Here is a 23397-nt window from a genome sequence, read left to right as displayed (position 1 = left end):
TTTAAAGCTTGGCAAGTAGTTTTAAATGGCAAGTCAAAGTGGCAGTAAAACTGCACACACAAGCCTTGCAATGGCTGGCATGGGACATGGTTAGGAGCTAGCATGTGGGTGGCAAAATCAGTGCTGCAGGCCCACTAGTAGCATTTACTTTACAGGCCCTGGGCATGTGTAGTGCGCTTTACTAGGGACTTACAAGTAAATTAAATGTGACAACTGGATATGAGCCAATGATACCATGTTTAGAGGAGAGAGACCACAAGCACTTAGCACTGGTCAGCAAAAATGAGATCACAAAAATGGTGGGAAGCAGGCAAGCAAAACGTTGGGGGGGAAGACTACCCTAAAAGGCTGTCAGGTCTAACACTCAGGATATGTGTCTTACAATATAAACAGTAACACTAGCACTCAGCGCATGAAAAGTATTCATCTCAGTGTGCTTGGGCCCAAGAACTACAAAAGTATGTCCTCTACCATAAGTCAAAACATGTAATTTAGTTGATCAAAAAACTTTATTACTCTTTATTACTAAATCTTCAACAAAATACCACATATTCCCCAATTCATCACAGTTTATCATGTACCACTGTGCATCTCCCCTACAATGTACAGATGCTAGATGGCAATGGCTTTTGATCAGAAATGGCACAGGCTGGATTTGACAAGCAGGCATATTGCGAAACCTGTTTGTGGTGTGGGTTAGATTTGAACAGGGCAATCTTGAAACATGTGAGATGTGGGCTAGAGTTGAGCAGATTTATCCTCAAACCTGAGTGAGATGGGTGGATTTGAGCAGGTGCACCCTCAAACCTATGAGAAATGTGGGTTACATTTGGGCAGCTGTATCCTAAAACCTTAGCGAAACGGCTTGATTTGAGCAGATGGGTCCTGAAACCTGTCTAAAATGGGCTAAAGCAGAGGAGAAATATACCGAAACCTGTATGAAACGAGGGCTAGATTTTAGCAGGTATATCCTGAAACATGTGTAAGACCACCAGTTCATTTTGTTGCCAGAATCCCTTTAGTGGGTGACTGATTGAAGCTGGACAGTAACGTTTTCACAGTCGCTTTCATTTAGACCTCCCCCTTGGGAGGCTTGAGAAGAGTCCTATGTGCTGCACCAGATTGGGTTCAACCACTAAAGCCCACTCCTCTGTCTGCTGAAGGATAGAATAAAGGGCTGTGTCCTTTGCAAAGCCTGGCTTGCACTGTATCTCTGACAGGTAGCCCAGCACCCGCTGAGCTGATGAAGAAGAGTATAGCATGGCTTGCGTACAGCACTCTGTGGCAGGTGCCAGATTGTAGAGTGAAGGAGACAGACGGCGTAGTTCCAAGAGGTAGTGGCGGCCAACCACTTCCACCAGTACCATGCTGTACAGAGCAAAGAAGATGACTGTACGCCAGGTGGGGCGTGTCTGTCTCCTGGCCTGGGCATACAACAAGCTAAAGATTGTGCCCACAAACATTCCAACACCCAGCCACTCCAAAATCCTCATGGGCTCTGGGTTCAGATAGTTCTGAAGACGCTCAGGGTGATAGAGTTTAATATACAGAGCACCTCCAAGAGGCCTACCTGGAAAGCGGAACAGCAGAAGATAGTTCAGAACTCTGAAGATCTCTGCTTCCGGAACAGCATCATCCTCTACCAGCAACACATACTCAGGACTGAATGACAATAATGTCTCTTCTAGACAGTAAATATAATCTCGTTTCTCCTTCTCAAAGGGGTTGCGGTGTATGTGCTGGGGGTCAGTGGTAAAGTATTGAGGGTCAGTGTTGTTCCGCTCAGTGTGATGGAAAATCTTGTTCAAGATCACAGCATCCTCATGGCTACTTGGCTTTCGATCAACATTGCAAATGAAGAGGTGGGTACGTGGACAGTCATTTCCACATTCCACCAGGAGGCGATGAAAGCGTGAAACCACTTGCATTAAGTAATGGTACTGGGGTGTCCTCCGGACAGTGATGACTGTGACTACCAACCGCATCTTCCCATCTGATTTCCTAAAGAGACGAGGTGGCAGTATTGAATTCATGGGTGGAAGCAGTTGCTTCAGGTACTCAACAGCTGCTTGTCCTTCCTTCATGCTATGCGACAGATGCTGTTTAGTCGTGAGGTTAATCTGATTGGGGGAGAACACAAAGAATGTCAGCACAATTAACAAAGTTCCCTGTAGTCTTGGACTGGATAAACAGGACCATCTCTTGCAGGTGTGCGTCACTCGCTGTCCCATTTTGTAATCTGGGGAAAAGGAGGTTCATTTATTCTGTTCTTTCAGCTTTCAATTCACCAGGCTGAGGCAGTTCAACTTCACCATCCCTTTGAGTTAGACATCCTAGAGTAACAAACATATATATTTAGTTTTGGTTCCAGTTTTGAAAAAAATATATACACTGTTCACGCCTCGTACATTACGTTTGTCCCAGAAACATGTTAACAAGGAAAGGTTAATATTTTAAGTATTGAATCACTGTTGTAATATAGGAGAACCAACTTGTATACCTTCCATAAATATTGCATGTAATAACTGGAAGGAGGACAAGTCCAATGCTTGACGAGGAGTACCTTTTCTGACAGAGGTCCTGATAATCCAAATGTATAACTTGGAGGAACATGAGCACCACCATAAATGGAAATAGAAATAGCATATACTCACTATTTAGAGTAGATGTTTGCTCCTGAGAAGTGGTGGTACTCTTTCATTAGATATATTACAGTAGTGCTCAGAAGTGAAGGTACTCTCCCTGTCAAATTAAAGAAGTGCAGGTACTCATTACCGAATAGAACCTGCCTATTTAAAACACTGGCTCCCACCCTTCCAAACTCATGGTTAATGCTCCTCATTTAGGCTCAGACAATTCTGTCGTCGGAAACCACTGACACACAGCTGGTCACAGATACAGGCACTCTACCCTATTTCTGGAAGGGTGATCGTCACTAGTTTTCCCTGACTGGGGCAGCATGGCAGACTTGGGCAGGAAAAACAAACAAGTGCCTCTGTGGATTCTATTGACTTAGTCAATTGTTTTTACATATTGCAGAGTAGTTGAGCTGCTGTGCAATTTAACAAAGTTAAAAGAAGAAAGTGCCACAACATGGACAATAGGCAAAACCTATTGGTTTTCCTATTACTATTTTAACTTCAATACAGCAACATCTCCTGTAAGAAATTACACAAACCTTGTCCTGAAGGTTAGGACTGTACTCAGAAGCGTAACTCAGGCTTTGTTTGATTAAAATACACCCAGTAGTTTTAAGATAATTGTATTACAAAAAAGGTATCAGGCGGGCTTCTTGACATGATGCCTCACTGCTCTAATGGCATATATATACATCATAAAAGCTAGGACACTCTTATGATATATTCATTACTTGCTGTCCTAGTGCAGCTCCCACTTTTTTTTTTAAAAAAGACCCCCCCATCACCCCAATAGCACAAATTCCTCCTTCTGCTTTTGTGGGAGAAGGAGTTTGCTGTTACCTGATCTCTTGTGGATAGTGGTAAATTGGACGAGGAAGCCCAGTGCTCACTTCCAAGCTACCTTATTGATATGCACTAATGGTGTCAGCATACAAATGGATAGCCATGCCCTGGTCCACCCAAGGATTGAAGTCGAGAGTGTGGCCACAGGAGTAACTAAAGGCAGCTATTACTGCCCTCAGCTCCTCCCCCATATATATACATGATTCTTTAATTCAATTCTAACAATAGATTCTCTAAAGAAGGTAGGTAGGTAAAATTCTTTATTAGTTAACAAAAAACATTTAAAAATCTAAAAATTTCAGTAGGGTTTTTTTGGGTCCTCCCATATGACGTGCTGGGCTATTGTGCTGAGTAGTCTCCAGTGTCAATTAATCTTAAAACATATACAGACAATGAAAATTAAAAGAAGCCCTCATAATTAGGACACAGAAAACCCAATTACTAATCTAAAGCACAAACACATTATTTGAAGATACATTCAAGATAATCAGAACTTTCACATTAGGGACACCTAGGGACTCAGTACCTTCTTCAGCAATGCAAACTGCTAATGAAAGTGCATTCAAAAACATGGACAAGACCCTCACATTGGAAACACCTAGGGGGTGATTCTGACCGCGGCGGACGGCGGTCGCCGCCCGCCACGCGGTTCCCGCCGAAAGACTGCGGCGGTCATTCTGGCTTTCCCACTGGGCTGGCGGGCGACCGCCGAAAGTCCGCCCGCCAGCCCAGCGGGAAACACCCTTCCCACGAGGACGCCGGCTCAGAATTGAGCCGGCGGTGTGGGAAGGTGCGACGGGTGCAGTTGCACCCGTCACGAATTTCAGTGTCTGCTAGGCAGACACTGAAATTCTTTTTGGGGCCCTCTTACGGGGGCCCCTGCAGTGCCCATGCCATTAGCATGGGCACTGCAGGGGCCCCCAGGGGCCCCGCGGCACCCCCTACCGCCATCCTGTTCCCGGCGGGAGAACCGCCAGGAACTGGATGGCGGTAGGGGGTGTCAGAATCCCCATGGCGGCGGAGCACGCTCCGCCGCCATGGAGGATTCTCAAGGGCAGCGGAAAGTCAGCGGGACACCGCCGACTTTCCGTTTCTGGCCGCGGCTGAACCGCCGCGGTCAGAATGCCCAGCGGTGCACCGCCAGCCTGTTGGCGGTGCTACCGCCGACCTCCGCCATGGCGGTAATTACCGCCAGGGTCAGAATGACCCCCCTAATATCTATAGACAAGGATGTGGCTTTAAGTAACTGAACAGTCCCTTTTTTTACATACAGTGAACTGGAAAAACTGGGTGGGACTACCAGGGCGGCAAAGATTCTCAGGAACTGGATTAGTCTGATATTTAACTTTTTGTTACTTGGGTCAAGAGCTGTCATAACAGCCGACCTGCAGGATCGAACTCCTAGGGCATTAAATTCTCCTTTCAGTAGTTCCCTTCTCTGGTTTCCCAGAGCTGGACATATGCAAACTACATAGATTAGGGACTCCCTGGTCTGATGGCATAGTCTGTATACCTGTGGTTGCAACCCGGCCTCTTTTCCATTTTGGTAGGAAGTCAAGAGTTGGTATATCTCCCAACCTCAACCGTAAGAGGCTCTGTTTAGTTTTTCGGGTCAGTGGGGCGGACAGGATAAGTGATTCCTTGTCTAATGCATATGAGTTTAGGACTAGCCATCCATGTGATCGTTTCGATAGAGTTTCCATATCTTCTAGCCTGCTTAGAATCCTAGCTCATTTTTTAACTGCTTTTCTGAAAGCTGACGCCGGCAGTGATCTGCCCCACAGGTCGCCCAGCTCCAGCTGGGCTATACCTTTTTCCCAATATGCCTTAAACATATTATTGCCCCTCTCGAGATTGATTTCCTGCCAAACTAAGTTTGCTATAGTCCCTTTAGGGCTAGATGTAGTTTATAACAGCCCTTGACAAATGCTGCCGGCCTTGCCCATGATTGCTTTATTAGCAAAAATTCCAATCTGATTTGGGCCGGAGAAGCCGATCTGGGTAGTTGAAAGACTTGTTTATATGATTTCACTGATTATTTCTGTCCCATATGCAAGAGTCGGAAGTACATTCGCTCTCATAACCATGGTCATCGGCTTTTAGGGTCGCCCAAGGATAGACTTTGACAAGTTTCCAAAGGCCTGATTTAAAGCTTCTGCCTTCTGCCTAAATACTTCTTTGTGGCCTACAAATGTTCCTTTAGAGTCAATCGTGATCTCTAGGTATGTGCATGCTACTTCTTCTTCAATATGCTGTCCATTCAAATATCATTTACGGTGTAATGTAGGTCTACGGTTGAGGGGGATTATTTTAGATTTCCCATCATTCATCTCTAAGTCATTAGCCAACACATACCCTCCAAGATTGTTCAAGAGTTTCTGTAGGCCTACTCTGGAATTACTGAGCAGCATCATAAGCATAAAGTAGGTTGGAGATTTGACGACCCCCCAGGGTTGGTGGGTGAGCTGGCTGTTTATCCAGGGGTGGAGATACATCTGCTATATACAGGTTAAAAAGAAACTGAGCTAGAACACAGTCCTGCTTCAGACCAACAGTGGTTTTGATGGGCCTAGATAGGTATGAGCCGTCTCCCAATTTGATTTTTAACCAGGTGTTAGAATAGAGCATAATAATAGCATTCAGTAGATTCCCCGGCTACTCCTACTGCTGTAAGTTTATCCATAGTTTGTGTCGGGGAACACAATCAAATGCAGCTTTAAAATCCACGAAGCACATCTAAAGGGGTGTCCCTGTGGCCTTTGCTCCATTAATTACCAGACTAAATTCCATGAGGTTTATTAAGGTCCCCGTTTTTTGTGAAACCTGTTTAATTAATGGGGAGCCTTCCTTTGTCCACGGACCACTGTTATAAGTGCTGCAGGATTCCTATGGAAAAGTCTGCATCCAAAAGGGCGATTATGCAATAATTGCAAGGTAAGGAAGCCCTTGTAAATGGGGTGGATTATTGAGCCCTTCCAACTGTCTGGGACGGAGCCTGTTGCTAGGATGTTATTGAACATTATGGCGAAGAAAACCACCCATCCTGAAGTAAATTGTTTAAATAGGGCCTGTGGAAGGCCATTAGGGCCAGGAGCGCAATCTTGGCGTGTTTTTTCTATTACCTTGGTAATTTCAAGTGAACTGAAGGTAATGGGCTCCTGAAGCTCAGACCTATCCACAGTCATCTCCCATTGGGCTGAGTCGGTATCTGTCGGGGATTTTCTTTAAATGGGATTTCAAATATTCCACCCATGCCTCCTCTGCGATGCTCGCATTGTTCGCAGCTCTGAGGCTTTTCTCGATGTTTTTAATCAAGCTCCAGAACTGGCTAGAATTTGCCAATGTCGATGCATAATGTAATTTTGCCCATTATGTTTTCTGCTTTGATTTTTTAGAGAGACAAATATCCCTCTTTAGTAGAGTCCTTTCTTTCCGTAGGGTTCTTAAAATTGATCCATCAGTCGGATGATTCCGCAATTGTCTCAGAAGCCTATTCACCCCTGATTTCCTCTGTCGTATTGCCCGTGGCTTGAGAATGCTATTTCTGTACCCCAGGTATGCCCCCCTAAACCTGCCCCTCCCTGGAGACTGCTTAATAAGGCTTACAGTGTAGGACTCCCACATAGCAACTGCCCTTAGTGGATCATTGGTCATGTTTTCCAATTTCCTAACCGTGAGTCTGATGGCAACCGCCCGTTTAATGCAAAGAAACCTGATAGCTCACAGCTCTTAATTAGATTATCTCCAATTTTATCTTTCTTTCTTCGGTATGGTAGGCTTTAAATGGGCAGTGGAACCACTAATTGTACATGATCCTCACTTGGTATGTGAAATAGATTGAGATTAAAATCTCCTGAAACCAGCCAATAGGCAGAATTGTATGCATTCTTTATGTGGAGCAGATGTTTTAGCAGTTTGTTGGCTTCCAGCATTTTCTTTTTGGGATTAATGTACACGTTGATCAGGACCAAAGGATCATGATTATTTTTTGCCCAGCCGTTCAAGCGAACCCACTGGAAGGGCTGATCTCTCATCTGACCTCTGGAACGGTTTCACCCCAAGCTTGGAATTGATAGAGATTGACAAACCGCCTTTTGCCCTTCCATACGTGTTGTGTTTCACTGCAGGCTTATTCAATTCCTCATAACCAATTAGAGGAAAGTTCGTAAGTGCCCATGTTTCCTGCAGCATTACGATATTGAAAGTGCCGAGGAATCTGATAACCTCTGCGTCCTCCAGCTTCGACTGAAGGCCCCCTATATTTCATGAACAGACACTTAATGATCCTTGCATTGGGAGAGCTGGTTGGGCTGCCGCTTCTTGTCCTGTCTGGTCTTGGTCAGGTTCTCCAACATGGGACTTCCCATTTACTACTCGTAGGAGGGACTAGGTGATTCCTTCTTTCTTCTTTGGATAACTTGCCTGCAGCAGCAGATGCAGGTACCTTTCTCCTATGTGGAAGCATACCTCAATTCCCCAATCTTTCAGGATACTTTTCTTTTCCATGATTTGCGTTGGTATTTCCAATGATGCAAATATCACGACAGTTGGATCAGTCTGCTGGCTACCCTGCGCTTGGATACAATTTATAGTGCTAATGACATCAGAAGTCACTAGTGCCAGGTCAGGGAGTGTGTTTATTAACTTGAGAATAGTAGAACGGTTGAGCACATCTTGCGGGCCTCTGGATTTGTACTCTGGGGTCCATAACAACTGCAAACCTCGATCCAACCTGCCCTGGTTTAAGCAATCTGCCAAACTTGACTGTGCTATTCCGATATCCACTCTGTCTGACCTCAAGTGACAGTTCCATGCTGTAGCCTCTATATCCCCTACAATGGGTGTCCCCTCTGCTCGCTCACCTAGGGGAGGCCTTGACTCCATCTGATTAGATTCAGAGGACTGCGACTAAATGGTTACATGCTGGTCCTGTGATAGCCTAGCCGTATCTCCCAACTCCGGCCCTTCCGTTGCCGAGGCTGGGGCAGGAACTTCCCATGATCCAATGTCCAGGGCTGTTATGCCTTTGGGGGGGGGTATGCTGACCCCACATCCTCCTCCTGCCCTTTGCAGGATGGTGTTTCTGTGTTGTCTCTAGAAGCCACCTGAGTGTTCTTCCTGCCCTTCCTTGCACGCTTCCGCTCTCTTTTGGTCAGTTGGTGGTAGGGGTACCCTTCCAAGTTCCTAAGTTCAGTCATTTGTGAGGGGTGTTTCGTAGCATTACCTTGGACCGCCGGAACTGTTTCTCTGATTACGTTCCCCTCTGAGTTACTTAACCTCGTAGCTGGGGGTCCTTGCGGGCTACACTGTTTCTTCTCTGAAGGTGCTGGAGGTTTGGGGCATACGGGCAGACTTATTGGCAAAGAGATCTCCACACACATGCCTGCTTCTTTACCTGGACTGCGAATCTCCTTCAAAATGTCTTCGAAGATTACTGACAATTGTACCATGCGATCTACAGCCTCCTTGCTGGAGCAGATAGTAAAGTCCTTAAGTTGATTTATTTGTATCCTTATTATTAATTAATTTAATTCTTGCAGTTTGCCATCAATTCCTGCGACAAATACTGCCAGGGTGTTCAACAGGTCTATCTGAATGTCCATTTTATGAGACTGGAAGGGCTGTTACTGTTGTCTGCATAGAGTTCAAAATTGGTGCCCATACGTCCATTACAGGCGCCAGGGTGGCAGCAGGGTCATTAGTCACTTCTTTGGGCTACCCAAGGGGCTTGATAAATCTGAGTCGGTAGCCATACCTCCCCACCTTCCTCCAATGCACTTATGGATAGCCCCTCATGGGCTGCATTTTTTTGACTGATTGTGGGGAAATAGTAGTATTTAGATCTAGAACTCCTTGACGGAGTCTGACACCCCTATCTGCCCGTGCCCCACTGGGCGTTGCCCTCGTCACTAAGTGGGTTAATTGGACTAGCCTGACCAGAAGAGGCAGGGTGCTGTTGGTCAGGCTCTCCCACGCCGGGGGACATAAAACTGGGCCCTGCCCACTTGCGGTGGGCAAAGATCCTCCTGGTGTAGGGAGGCAATCTTTGAAATCTTTGATGTCTTTGAAATTCTTATCCATGGAGCTGGCCCTTATAGTTCTACCCTCCAGGATGCTAATAATGGGAGGGAGTGGTGGAGGCGGATGATGATTTCCTTCATCCTCTAGGTCCCTTCTCTGATCGGGGCCTGATTCTGAACCGAAATTGATGAGGAGGTGGAGGCTTGATAGTCAGTAGTCCTGCTTATTGCCCCGAGGTAATCTGATATTTTACGAGGCTTGGCTAGAGCTGGACAGAGGGTTGAATGTCTATCTTCCTTGCCCGTGGGGGCCATCCCTCCAGACTGAAAACTATTGGTCTCTTTGATTGACTTAGCTTTTACCGCTGCAATTACAAAGTCCTGCACTAACAGAGGCTCAATAGGCGGGGAGAAGGGCTCTGGGGGCTCTGAGAGCTCGGAGTGAGGTCCCTTGAAGATCTTGTAAGAGGGACTCTGCTGTCTGGTCACTTTCTCCTTTTTGGTTGAATTTCGGCAGACAGTGCTTTCTCCTTCCTCTTCCTTGTAAATGTAGTCCTGCTTCGTATTTTGCCTGATCTCATCTCTGCTTATCAACAGTATAGGCAGTATTGTGTGGCCGAGTTGCTGAGTGACTAGGTAGCTTAAATAGGTGGCTTAGGTGCCTTGCAGAACTAGGCTTAGCTGGTTTTTTAGTGTCTTGCTTGCTTGCTTCCCTTTGGTTGAGCTTTTTTGTTGAGCTGCGATCAACCAAAGCGAGGAATGTAGGTATGTAGGCAGGGGTGAGTGGGGGCGAGAGGGTCTCTCCAACCCAACCCCACAGGCCGCACTCAACCTGGACAGGCCACTTCCGCAGGGGGATGGGCACGCACTCAGCAGTGGGCCTCTAAACCCACTGCGCTCGCCATACAAAATCTCACGGCCCCTTACCTTGTACTCCTGAGCTCATGGGACACTAAATCTGACTTTGGTCAAGGAAATTGGCCAGGGCAATCAAGCTGTTATCCGTTGTCCGCTCTGATATCCACTCTGATGTCTCCCTGCCTTCTTCCTTCCAGGGGCTTCCAGGGGCTCTTTCCTGGGGCTGCTTGTGGCCAGGCTGCCGCTAACTTCACCATGGGGCTACCTCTGTCGGAGGCCTCTGGATCTCTAGGTACCAGCTGGTCATTGCACGACTGGTCAAACAACGGTAGGCTGATGGTGGCCAGGGAGGCCACTGCACGCTTCGCCGCTCCCCTGCTCAGGAGGGATGGCTGGGATTCACAACAGCTGGAGCACGACACACAGGTAGGCAGGCCAAGCACACAAGGAGCAGACTGGCGGGTGGACCTAGATTGTAGCGGTAGGTAGGTGGACGGGTCACAGGCTGAACCGGCGGGCTGTGGGAGGCCCCCTCAGCCTGCAGCGCCACACCCGCTTCCGCTCCTGTACCAGAACACTCCGGCAGCGGAGCACTGCGACCGCCGACACTACGCGGGTTGAGTGGGCAAAGCAAACTAACGTCGGATCAGTGTTGTTTAGCCAGTGAATAACCATACCAATGGAATACTGTGCGCAGTCAGTAGTCTCTCAGACCGATTGGCAGGTTAGGACATTTTAGTAGTGCAGCAATCCTGGATACTCATCCGTAGAACTGATAAGGCTGTGTTTAATGATGAAACTGTGTAAAGTGGCACCATAGAGGTAATTGTTAATTCAAGAAGCTGTTGTTGATGTGAGCGGGTTCCAACAACAACATGGTTCCAAAAATCACACTTCCACGGAACGTCACATTTCCACGAAGGAATATGGATGCATGTCTGTTAAAGACAGAACAATTCTTGATTAATTTAAACATTCACACACAATGGCAGAATATTTGCCAATTGTTTTAGCAAATTAACATGTAGGTAAGAGTTATAGGGCATCTTTAGGAAAACAGATGTTTATGACGTGCCTGTGAAAGCAAAGTGAAGTAATGTCAACAGTGTAAGTGTAATTCCAGGTATATTTATTCAACCCAAATACAACATGAACAAATCCCTCAACTGCTCTCCCCCAACTGTCTGTGTCCAGCTCTTTTTCAACATTCCATCCATTCTCATGTAGTAAGCAGGGGACTGTGTGGCACATTCCAAGAGGTTCCAGCTCCACATCAGATTATAACATATCCCCTTTCTTTCCCATTAAAGACACACTGCCCTTCATTAACTTATTTTGACTCATTTCCCCTCTTAATGTCATGTGAATAAAAAATTTAGAAACAGAACTATATACACTTAATGTCACAGACTTTTGCTAGTACATACAAATACTTGAATTCTCACAATGAAATGTCTATTCATTGTATAATCATGCAACTTGATGGGCATTTGAAATGCATTTCCCTTCTCCTCCCACAAAACATAAATCCGTACTCCTTCCTGCCTTTTTCCCACGTGTCATTCCTTTTTCTCCTCCTTCCCTACTTTTCCTTCCTGTTGGCATTTCCTTGTCATACATCAACATGAATCCAGAACATTGTTGCGTCCCTTCTCTCCATTCTTCTTGTTTACTTTCTGGGACATCACATTGTTTACAATATAATGCCACCGTCCGTTTGTTCCGTTTCTGCCCATTAATTAAGACAACATGCCAATTATGCACCTCTCGCACCTCCATGGCAATCGAAAACTTATTGGCACCATCACTTTTCCTGCCCAACTTTAGTTTTACAAAATCACCTTTACTTATCCTTCCATCTTCTTTCCCTTTGTTAGTTTGTCCCTTTACTTTGCACACACTCATCCACTGCGGTGACAGTTTTGTTTTTGATTCCCTACCTCTCAATCTCCAAAAAAGGTGTTTTACCTGTCACACCATTTTCAGTTGTATTGTATGCCCACACTGTTTTCTCGACTGCTTCAGTCACTCCTTTCTTGTCCCTTACTGCCATTTGAAATGTACCTTTTACCATTCGGTTAGCGCATTCTACCATTCCATTTCCCTGTGGGTTATACAAAGATGTACAAATCTGCATTACACCGTGTCCACTCAAAAAGGCTCTCATTGCCATAGATGTAAGCTGCGTACAATTATGTGTTACTATGACATCTGGACTTCCTTCTCTTCCAAACACTCTGTGCAATACATTAATTACACTTTCAGTTGTTATATTTCTTACAAACTCCACAATCAACCATGCTGAATATACATTCATTATTACTACATCAAAACGCTCACCATCCTTCAAATAGTCCATGGGTCCAATCATGTCCAGACATACCTTCTTCAAAGCACCTCCCCCTTCACTAAATGAACGCATGCCTTCGTTTGTTACCTTCAATCTCTTCTCACTATCCCAACATAGCTCACATTGTTCAACCTATTCCTTCACATCACTGTCAATCCCAGGCCACCAAAAGTTTGTCTCAAACGTTTTTTAGTAAGGGTCTGACCCAAGTGGCCTTTGTGCATCAACTCCAACAATTTGCTTTTCACTCCTTCAGGCGGTACAAACTTCTCTCCTTGCATTATTATATAATCATTGGCCCCTTTGCTCAACTCATCTTGCGATTTTTCATAAGGACATACAACCACTTTTAGATCCCCTTCACGTCTCTACCCTTCACAAGTATTCTTCCTCACTTTCTGAAAAATGTCATTTCTACACACAGCTGCCTCCCATTCTTCACTTGTAATAGATCTGAAATCCCTATCCAATGCATCTTTGACTCCTGCTATTATACACACTACCTCATCATCACTTCGATTCTCACTCTCTGCTGGTACCGGCAATCTTGACAAACAATCTGCTTGTACATTCTCCCACACAGCCACATACTCCCTACTATAACAGCGATGTTCTTGAAGACGGGATGTCAACCTAGCCAATCTGGCTGATACCTTATTTGTGCCTGGGCTGCAGCATCTTTAATAAAGGTTTGTGGTCTGTACGTAAAGTGAAATAGACCACCTACACATATGTGCAGAAATGCTCTATACCCCACACCGCTGCCAATGCCTCCCTCTCAGTCACAGCATAATTGTGATCACTTTGACTAAGAGCCCTTGAAGCAAACGCTACAGTTTTTTCCACCCCATCCTTGTATTGGGATAGAACAGTTCCAACGCCATTTGCGCTTGCATTCACCGTTACTAAAGTCCTACACTTTGGTTCAAAAGGCATTACAATTTTGAACTTAGCAATTTTTATCCTTAACTTCTACAAAGGCGTGTTTTTGTCTTTTACTCCACCCAAATTCTACCCCTTTTCTTAGTAATTCCCTTAAAGGCTCCATTTTCTCTGCAAAAAATCTTACAAATGTAGAATAATATTCTGTTAACCCCATGAAAGACCTAAGCTGCTCTTTTCCTGTAGATGTTGGGGCCTCCCTTATGGATTTGACTAAATCTCCTTTGGGACAAACTCCTTGTCCTGAAATGGTGTATCCTAAGTACTCGATGTCTTCTACCAAAAACTAGCATTTCTCCCTACGTATGGTTAATCCTGCCTCTCTTATGATCTCCACAACTCTGACCAAGGTCCTGTTGTGTTCCTCCTTCATAGCACCATAGACTAGAATATCACGTTGAAATACCCCTTCCATTCTGATAAAAGCAGTCAAGTTATTTTGATTTTCATGTAATTTGCTCTGGTGGTACGCCAACTTTAAATCCAACCTTGTGAAATACTTGGCCCCATTAAACTGTAAAACCATCTCAGATATGCTTGACAATGGAAAGCTATCCATCATTATACACTGGTTCAAGGACCTCAGATCCACCGAGAATCTCAAACACTCATCCGGTTTTCTCGTTAGGACCACCGGAGACAACCATTCCGATGCTTCCACTGGTTCAATGACACCCTCCTTTTGCATTTCCACCAACATTTCATTGTCTTTCCTTACCACAATCAGCAAATTTTGTACGCCATGCCTAACAGGCACACCTCTTTTCTCACATACCACTTTAATGTTCAAATACTCCTGTATCATCAACACCTGTTCATACGATCCAATATCACATGCAAATCATATTGTTGCATCCACCAGAAAAATTGCTGGACCCCTACTAGATATGTACACCTTTCCTTCTGATTTCTTCCTTCTAAATTAAAATTCTGCATGTATGAAACCCTTGATCGGAATGTCATCACCACCATATCCCTTGAGTTTTACATCGCTTGGTTGCAGTTGCTTTCCATGCCATTCTCTTTCAAATATATTTTTAGGAAAACAGATGTTTATGACATCCCATTGACAGCAAAGTGGTGTAATATCCACAGTGTAAGTGTAATTCCAGGTATATTTATTCAAGTCAAATACAACATGAACCAATCCCTCAATTACTCTCTTTCAACTGTCTCTTTCCAGCTCTTCCCCAACATTCCATCCATTCTCCTATTGACATCATGGATGTGGTAACAAGGCGACCGGGTGATACGTTCCAAGAGGTTCCAGCTCCCCATCAGATTATAACACAAAGGCTGGTTGATGATAACATCGTAACCAAGAATGGCTTTTGAAGAGCATAAAATTTGTTCTAAAAATGCTAATCACAATCTTTTTTTGCATAACATTGGTATTTTAGCATCAATAGAATGAAAGCAGAAATGATTTACTTGTGAAAGCAATACGTTTGGAAATATTCCACAAGGACGAAAAAGGGAATTTTTGTAAGACAGACAAAAGTGCAGTAAATATTAAATAGAAAGTAGATTGTGAACAGAGAAAATACATCAAGTGAAGCAAACTAACTATAGGGATAGGACTCGTATTTTGTTTATGTTTCTAATATTACACAGCAAGAACAGCTATTGAGAACACACATGTGCGTCCTGCAGCAGCATGCGTTTCAGCATGAAGAGACTCGTCAAAGCCAGTAAGTAAGAACTGTAAATAAGACTTAGTTTTAAACAAGATCAGTACGTTATCATTTATTACCCTGAGGCACGATGCATGTTTCACACATGTATTTTGCAACTCCACACCCCGGCTGTTGCCACATCATACAGAGTACCTTTTAACAGTTCTAATCGGTAGCATTTCCGGCATAGAGCATAGCGCAGAGCAGCATTTACAGCCCTCCACTGCTGTGCGCTTATTAGTGACGTGGGTAGCCCTGTGTACATTTAGGAAAGCGTCCTTCAAAATGCATTTCTCAGACCACTGCAGCATACTTGCAAACATTTTTAAATTGGTAAAAGAAAGCGTTAAAAATAAGCGCAGGGGTATGTGAGGAGACTGTAGTGCCCTTGTGACACTAAACTCTGTTTATATTTGTGTCAACCATTCAGAAAGCAGGTTTGGATGGGTGAAGTGGTGCAATAGATTACTGCTCGATTGGTCCTACAGCTGAGGCCAGCATGGTCAAGGCAAATGGTTTGTCGAAGTTGCACAAGTGCAGGCCACTTTCTTCAGCTCTGGTGCAGAAGAAAATTATAGCTAAAAGGATAACACATACTTGCAAACCTGGCATGGTGTAAAGCTGGCCAGCTATCAAAGCAGATGAGGCTTTTAAAAAAATGTTAAAAATGTTTTTTATATATTTTATATGGCGCAGAAATGGTATACATCAATAAGGCAGGCATCAGCCTTGGGATCGGTACAATTCATAATCTTAATCTTAATCCACAAAATATAATCTTACATAGCAGCTAATTTCAGCTTCAATTCCTTAAACTCACTTCCCACTAGTAATTCATTAACCATTGTGGCAGTGGGGCCAAGATTTTTACTGTCCTCTTTCTGCCAGCCTTGCCCTTACACACAGACAAGCTACTCTCCAAGTAGTATATTGAAAGCATTCGAGCCAGCCATTGAGAATAAATTGGCGGATCGGGCTTTAGACAATCTGATGCAATACAGCACCACATCACAGTCATGGCCAAAAACACTGCGATTGACCCGTGCACACCTCTTCCTCAATCGTTGAGGCATCTGTTTCAAATGCTGCAAGCCTATCAGCTGAAAAACATATGGCATATGTCTGCAGTTGTACTATCACAGCGTGGACATGTAACATCAGCAGTCCTTCCCCATTTTGATATTTTGGCGGGGGAACAGTATAAATTAAATAACGTCTTGTAATGGTGTGCTTGTGGCCCAGCCGGGTGACCAATTTCCAAAGATACTAAAAACAATATTTCTCTGGAGCCAAAACGTTGTCTCCAATTATCTTCTTGTTTCCTCAAATCGTCTAGCATAGTGTCCAGCAGGAGCTGATAAATGTTACTTATATTACACCCTGTTGGACTCACGAGCAGCTTCATCACTGCAACTTTCTCCCCACATGGACAATCCCTAGGAGCTGTCAACAAAAAGTCTCTAATATGCGTGATCACTGAAAGATTTCATATGAATATTAAGAAAAGAAATCACCTAAAAAGCACCCCTCTGTGCCCATTTTATACAATACTTATCACAGAAAATCGATGGGAGAATTGATGTGCTCTATAATGGCGTGTAATAACTAAGCAGACAGATTGCTGTTCTAGGCTTGACCTGACACCATACTTTGAATGCGGCCCTTACTGTTTCAAATGTAACCTTTTTAAAATAACTTGATTCCACTATTCTCAGGAAAGCAGCATCAGCAACATTGCCCCAGATAATTCTATTTACCGACGGAAGGGCATCCCCTAACATTTTACCAGAATAATCTGGTATAATTAGTGTTTGAATACAAGGCTGAATATAATACAATTGCAAGGCTGCAGCCCAACAGTAATATATAAAGTTAGAGACTGCCCTCCCTCCCTCCCTTCTCCCTTTGTAATACTAGATACTTAAAAGCTCAGCAAGCTTTAGAGAATGACCATATAAAGCTACTGGCTCTTCCATATGTTTGAACCAGTTTTGTCCAAATTCCGATGGAATGATCCTGAAGAAATACAGAACCCTTGGAAGAAAGAGCATTTTAATAACATTGCAATGTCTTACTTTAGCAAGGTGCAAATTATTCAAGTGGTGTAGTTCTCTCTTAGGGCCAGATGTAGCAAGGTTCCAAATTGCGAGTTGCAATTTGCGAGTCCCAGCGACTCGCAAATTGCAACTCGCAATTTGGAATGCAGAAAGGTGTCTCAGACACCTTCTGCGAGTCGCTATGGGGTCACAAAGACCCACCTCATTAAAAATAATGAGGTGGGTAGCAATTTGCGACCCCATAGCGATTCAGGGCATTCACGGGGATGGTGGCCTGCTGGGAACAGCAGACCACCATGTCCGTGACTGCTTTTAAATAAAGCAGTTTGTTTTTTTCAAAGTGCAACCCGTTTTCCTTAAAGGAAAACGAGCTGCACTTTGAAAAAAAAAACGAAACCTTTTGTTTCGGTATTTTTCAGGGCAGGTAGTGGTCCATTGGACCACTGCCTGCTCTGAAAAATTATTTTTTGTGGCAGACACAAAGGGGAAGGGGTCCCGTTGGGACCCCTTCCCGTTTGCGCCTGGGTTACCATCCACTTCAAGTGGATGGTAACTGCGCTTAATGAAAATGCATACCATTGCGACTCGCAAATAGGAAGGGAACACCCCTTCCTATTTGCGACTCGGAAATGCATTTTGCGAGTCGGTTCCGACTCGCAAAATGCATTTCAACATAGCAAAGACGCATTTGCGACTCGCAAACGGCGATTTTCGCCGTTTGCGAGTCGCAATGTCTTTGCTACATCTGGCCCTTAGTCTTAGCTAACACTGGGGCAAGATTATCTTCCACTATAGTGTCCAAATTGGCAGTTATCGTGAACCCTAGATATCGGACTTGCTCAGTCTTCTGTTTATCCTCCAGGCATATCCATTCATTAGTCAAAATCTGACACTTGGTCTTATTTAATAGATAGCCCGACACCTTGCCAAATCTTGCAGTTTCCTTTTCTATCTCTATTAATGTCATCTCAGGGTCTGGTATTACTATCGCTATATCATCTGCATACACCAGTGTTTTGACATCCACTCCAGGCATTTCAATTGTGGTGACTGACTTGTTGTTTAGCAGCATTCTTATTTATGGGTCAATATACACTGCAAAGAGCAGAGGAGAGCAAGAACACCCTTGCCTTGTGCCCCTTGAGATTGGGAAGACTTCAGATTCTGATCACACTATTTGTAACCTTGCAGTCGGCTTCTTATAAAAGGCTTGGATGGCCCAATAAATCCAGGGTCTATCTTATTTCGCTGAAGCGCAGCCCAAATAATAAGCCATGCTTACCCGGTCAAAAGCTTTCTCAGCGTCCAGTAAGATTAATGACATTGGAGACCTAGCAACCTGTATCGGGTCAAACAGAGCTATAACCTGCCTGACTGACATGGTCAGTGGTTCCCCTCCCTGAAATAAAACTGTGCTGCCAAGGAGAAACCAATTTGCTGATTACTGTATTCAGTCAGGTGGCAAGAACCTTTGCATAGATTTTAACATCCCTGTTAATTAGAGAGCTAGGCCGGCAGGAACCAGGTTTAAGTGGGTCCTTCTTTCTTCAAAAAGACAATAATGTTAGCTGTCAACCAAGATGCCGGTGCTGGAGAGCCATCCTGAATAGCCTTAAATAATGCAAGAAGGTTGTCCATAAATGCTGAGAAAAATACCTAAAGAAATTCTAAATGGGTCTTGTCTGGTTCTGCAGCCTTTACACTAAGGCAATGGATTCAAGGCTGCTTCAAACTAAGTGATGAAAATCGGGGCCGCTAGCTGCTGTCTCTCTTCCTCATGCAATTGCCCACGGGGACATTGGCCTCATATTGGTTTACATCATATTCTGTTGTATTGGCATCCTGCTGATATAAGTTCTGATAACATTCTGTGAATACCCAAAGTACTGCTAGATTTCCTCTCACTATGTGTCCATGTACATCCCTAACTTTATTAATAGAGCCATAAGTCATTCATTTTTTGCCTTGTTGTAAAGGCCAATAGTTTAGCAACCCTTTCACTGAATCCATAACATTCCTGCTGACGCAACTGAAACTTCCCCGCGGCCTTCTCCAAATAAAATTGAGTGAGTCTAGCCTTTGGCACAGATATTTTGTTTAAAATCTCATGCAGAGGTAGATCACCTAACTACCTTCACTAACTGGGACTCCAGGTTTGCCAACTTTGCCTGAGCTGCGCTCATTTGCTGAGAGTGCACCTTCTCCTTATTTAAACAAAACTTTAAGGTCTCACCTCTTACCCCTGCATTAAGGGCATCCCAGACCACATTTCTGGGGGCACTCCAACAACTGATTTCCCAAACAATCTGGTATACATTTCTTCATATGTTGAATATATTTCTGGTCCAGTAATATCCCCTGTCAAATGAACATGTCATTGGTTGTTGTACTTTGCGCACTGCCCCTATCTCTATCACTAAAGGACTATGATAGGACAAAATTCAAGCGTGTTTTTCAATCATTAACTCTTTACGCCATTCGGTTGATACATAGAAATAATCTAACCTAACATGTTTCTTGTGAGGGTAGGAAAAAAAGGTAAAGCCCGGGTTGGGTGCCTTACAATGTTGCCATGCATCAACCAATGCATGACTCAGTACAAGATTCTGCACTGCTTGGAATACTCTGGGCTTCCTTCCCTCATACCGCCCAAATCCCCTTATACTGTAATCTGGAGTGCCCAGGCTGCTAATTCAATGTAAATAAAGTCAAATATTTCCGGGTTGTCCAAATTGGCTCCATAAATGGAGCATAATGTAAACTTAATCCTCCCAACTGAGAATTCTAAAAATCACCCAGCTACCTTATTTATCAGTAAGTTTCTTAGTCAATTCTACTGCTCTGTTGCGCGCCACTACCACTACTGCTCTGGTCATTGTCCCTTGCGTAGTGTGTGCCAGTAACTGATAGCCGGGATATTCCAGCAGATGTTTTTTGGAGCCTGTAATATGTGTCTCCTGAATACAAATAATAACTGCCCTGAGTTTTTTCAGCCCTTCGGCCACAAAACACCTTATTTGCCGACATTTAGCACACAGATATTTAACGTAGCAATACGTAAATTGCTTGCTCGTGCCGTATTACTACATATGCTGTAGTCCAAACACAAAAGTATACCTACACCACATCACCCGTTAATATGAAGTTGCCAAGTTTAGACCATTTACCTTTTGGGCGCTCCCAACTCTCTCCCACCCCGTCCCCACTCATCTGCCCCACCATACCCATTCCCTACCCTAAGTTCCTGACAAGCCATGCCCCCCAGCCTGCCCCCCACTCCAGCCAAATGAGACAGACAGACCACTAGGTCTGTAAGATAGATTGCTTGTCCCCCCTTCACCCAGCAAACCCATATCCAATCCTTTTAACCTTGCTTATGTTTAGCTTTCTGTGTACACACTGAAGAGTAGGCTCTTTCATCCTAATACAACACAATTCGCTATAAGTAATTACAGCTTATCCATTATCCTTTGTCCCCAGTTTAAAAGTGTCTCCATTAATCTCTGATGAGAACATGCGCACAGTGCCTTTTTACACAGAGTTTGCCTCAAAATTTTGAGTCAGGGCAAACGCTCTCAAACACAACTTGTCGGAATAAATAATAGCCAAAATCTACAATGATAGCCCTGTTTTGCGTTAGACTCAGAAGACTCATCTTTTTTTTTTTTTTTTTGTTTTTTTTTTTTTAAGCTGAAACCGATGGGCCTCTGTATTTCAAGCTCCCCGTCAAAGCTCTCAAGCTCAGGAAAGGTGCCTCTGAATAGTTGCATTATAAAAGCTCACATATCTTGGCCTTCCACCCCTTCTAGAATCCCTAATATTCACTGATTATTGCGTCGCTGCCGGTTTTCAAAATCCTCCATCTTCCACTAGATATCTGAAATCTGTGGTTCATGCACGACGGATTGCTGAACAGCGGCGCTAACATCGGACTCTAGCAAGTGGCACGGTTCTCAATTGCAGTTATACGTTCTCTGATCTCAGAGCAGACCTTAGTGATTCTTCTCACTGATACTTGGAGCTGCTTATTTGCAACCCATTTGTATCCTTAGGTTGATCTGATAAGGAAAAAAAGTTCTCTGGTATCTCAACCTGCCCTACATCTCCTACCCTGGTTGCTCTGACTCCAGTAATATCCCCAATAGTGCTCCCGGACGTGCCCCTGTACGTGCTGAGCAGCTGGCCATTTTGTTCCTGTCCAAAAACTATCTTGCAGTTGTCATTACAAGTCGTGCCCTCTATATACAAAGATGCAGATGTGGACCAATTTAAGGGAGAGGTTGCCTTGCTTTCCCCTATTTTAGTCCCTGTTTTGTGGACTCAGCATTCGTTTTTCGTTTTAACACATGTTAAAACATGAGGGGAAATGCCTCTGCAGGTAAAGAGATGCTATCATAAGTACTGTTACTAACCTGAAGAGAGCTGGCCATGGTCTCCGGCTGCACACCTAAGTCCTGGGCTGCCGCATTGGTTACTTCAGTTAAAGTCACCGCCTTTCAATGCTTCCAGCTGCCGGTCCCTCAAAGAGGACCACACCATATTGGCCTCCTTGTTCTCTGGCAGTGCCGCATAGTATTTTATCAGACTCAGCGCCTCAAAGATGTCTGCTATTGACAGCCCTCCTCCACGCTTCACAGCAGGTGCCTTGTTCAATCCAGCCTCCAAATGGTCACCCTCAGACCGAGACGGTCCTTTCTACGAGCGGGGCCCCCTGGGCTTGATTGCTTGATTTATCCCAGTGCTGACAGCAGTCTCATTCAGCAGGGGAAGCTGCCTCTGCTCTCCCACATCTGCACCCGCTCTCCCCGAGAGCACCGGGGGACCTTTGGTGCCATTCCGAGCCAGTGAGCTCGCCGCTGTTTGCTCCTCACCCCATCACCACTACGGAGCCATTCACCGTGTAGCAGCCCCCAGCCTTCGCGCTTACCCGCTATGGACCACAGAGCCAGCACTCCTCCTCAGGTTCGGGATCTGCGCCAGACACAGACCCGCTGTCTCTTAAACACGACAGCCTGAAAATCACTATGGCAGCAACAAGGCACTCCATTCCAGGACAAGCAGAGCGCCCAAGTCATGCAAGTAGGTGAGCTAGGGAAGCGGGGACCTGCTTTAACTGCTCACGCAGCTGCCATCTTGTCTCTGCACATTTGTTTTCCTTTTGACATGCGGTGTGCTACACAGTTAACAGCTAAGATCATGTTATTAAAATTGAATGTTGGCTGCACGCAGTGATGAGGCGACCAATGGGAGGTGAGAGTTTACGTTCAGCCACGGGAATGAGGTGGCTGGGGTGACAGGCCTGCCCTTAACAAATGCAGGTGTAAAGACAGCCTGCTAAACAATGCTGACCAGCAGAGTGACATGGAAGCCCTCGTTAGAGCCAGCCAATGGTAAGTAAGTGAGGAAGGACCCACGCGGGAGCCAGCCAATGGAAGGTTAAGTGCCGTAGGAGACAGCCAATGATAAGTAAAAGTAAATAAGGGGCAGGTTCCTAAGCCCTTTAAGATTTTTTTAATTAACAAAATGCTGCACAAGCACAGCCCCATGCAGGCAAACCTAAAAGAAGCCCCCTCAGCAGAGATGAAACTCCCTGCATGTTGAATCATTGCTACTTTGACTTTTTGCAAACTAACTCAAAGTGGCTGTTACTTTCTGGAAAAATAAATGCTGAGCAGGCTAAAAAATACATAGCAGCTCACAGGCATTCATCTGAGTTACATCTGGCTCAAATGTGTGTGCAATTAAGACACAGAGATCACCACGAGGCAGGGATTATTTTGGAGTATGGCCAGTGGACTACTAGGGTGCCAAGCTTGTGCGCCTAGGGACGTTTTGTTTACCGAATAGAGAGTGTGTCATTTGTCATTGTTTTGATTCCTTCTCTGTATGACAGGAGTATATGATTGCTAATGTGAGAAAATGTTCTAGTGCCAGCCACGTCATGAGATCCTGTGATGTTATCATTGGTATGTTGGAACTAGTGCTGAGTCCAAGATAATATTAAGTAGTGCA

At 44.6% G+C, this 23397-nt stretch overlaps 1 protein-coding gene across 2 annotated transcripts in view; it reads right to left on the bottom strand.

Annotated features, from left to right (window-relative positions):
- Positions 1 to 490: 490 nt before the first annotated feature.
- The window catches only part of LOC138286570 (post-GPI attachment to proteins factor 4-like), a 92872-nt gene continuing 69965 nt past the window's right edge, over positions 491 to 23397 (bottom strand). For both annotated transcript variants that reach the window (XM_069226965.1, XM_069226963.1), the window contains one exon: positions 491 to 2333. In XM_069226965.1, coding sequence (XP_069083066.1) covers positions 1068 to 2231 — 1164 coding nt within the window. In that variant the 5' untranslated portion in view covers positions 2232 to 2333 and the 3' untranslated portion in view covers positions 491 to 1067. The remainder of the gene's footprint in view (positions 2334 to 23397) is intronic.

Source organism: Pleurodeles waltl, chromosome 3_2, assembly GCF_031143425.1.
Source record: "Pleurodeles waltl isolate 20211129_DDA chromosome 3_2, aPleWal1.hap1.20221129, whole genome shotgun sequence".
Taxonomy (NCBI): Eukaryota; Metazoa; Chordata; class Amphibia; order Caudata; family Salamandridae; genus Pleurodeles; species Pleurodeles waltl.
Note: the sequence above shows the minus strand (reverse complement) of the source record. Positions and strands in the feature narration are given on the sequence as shown.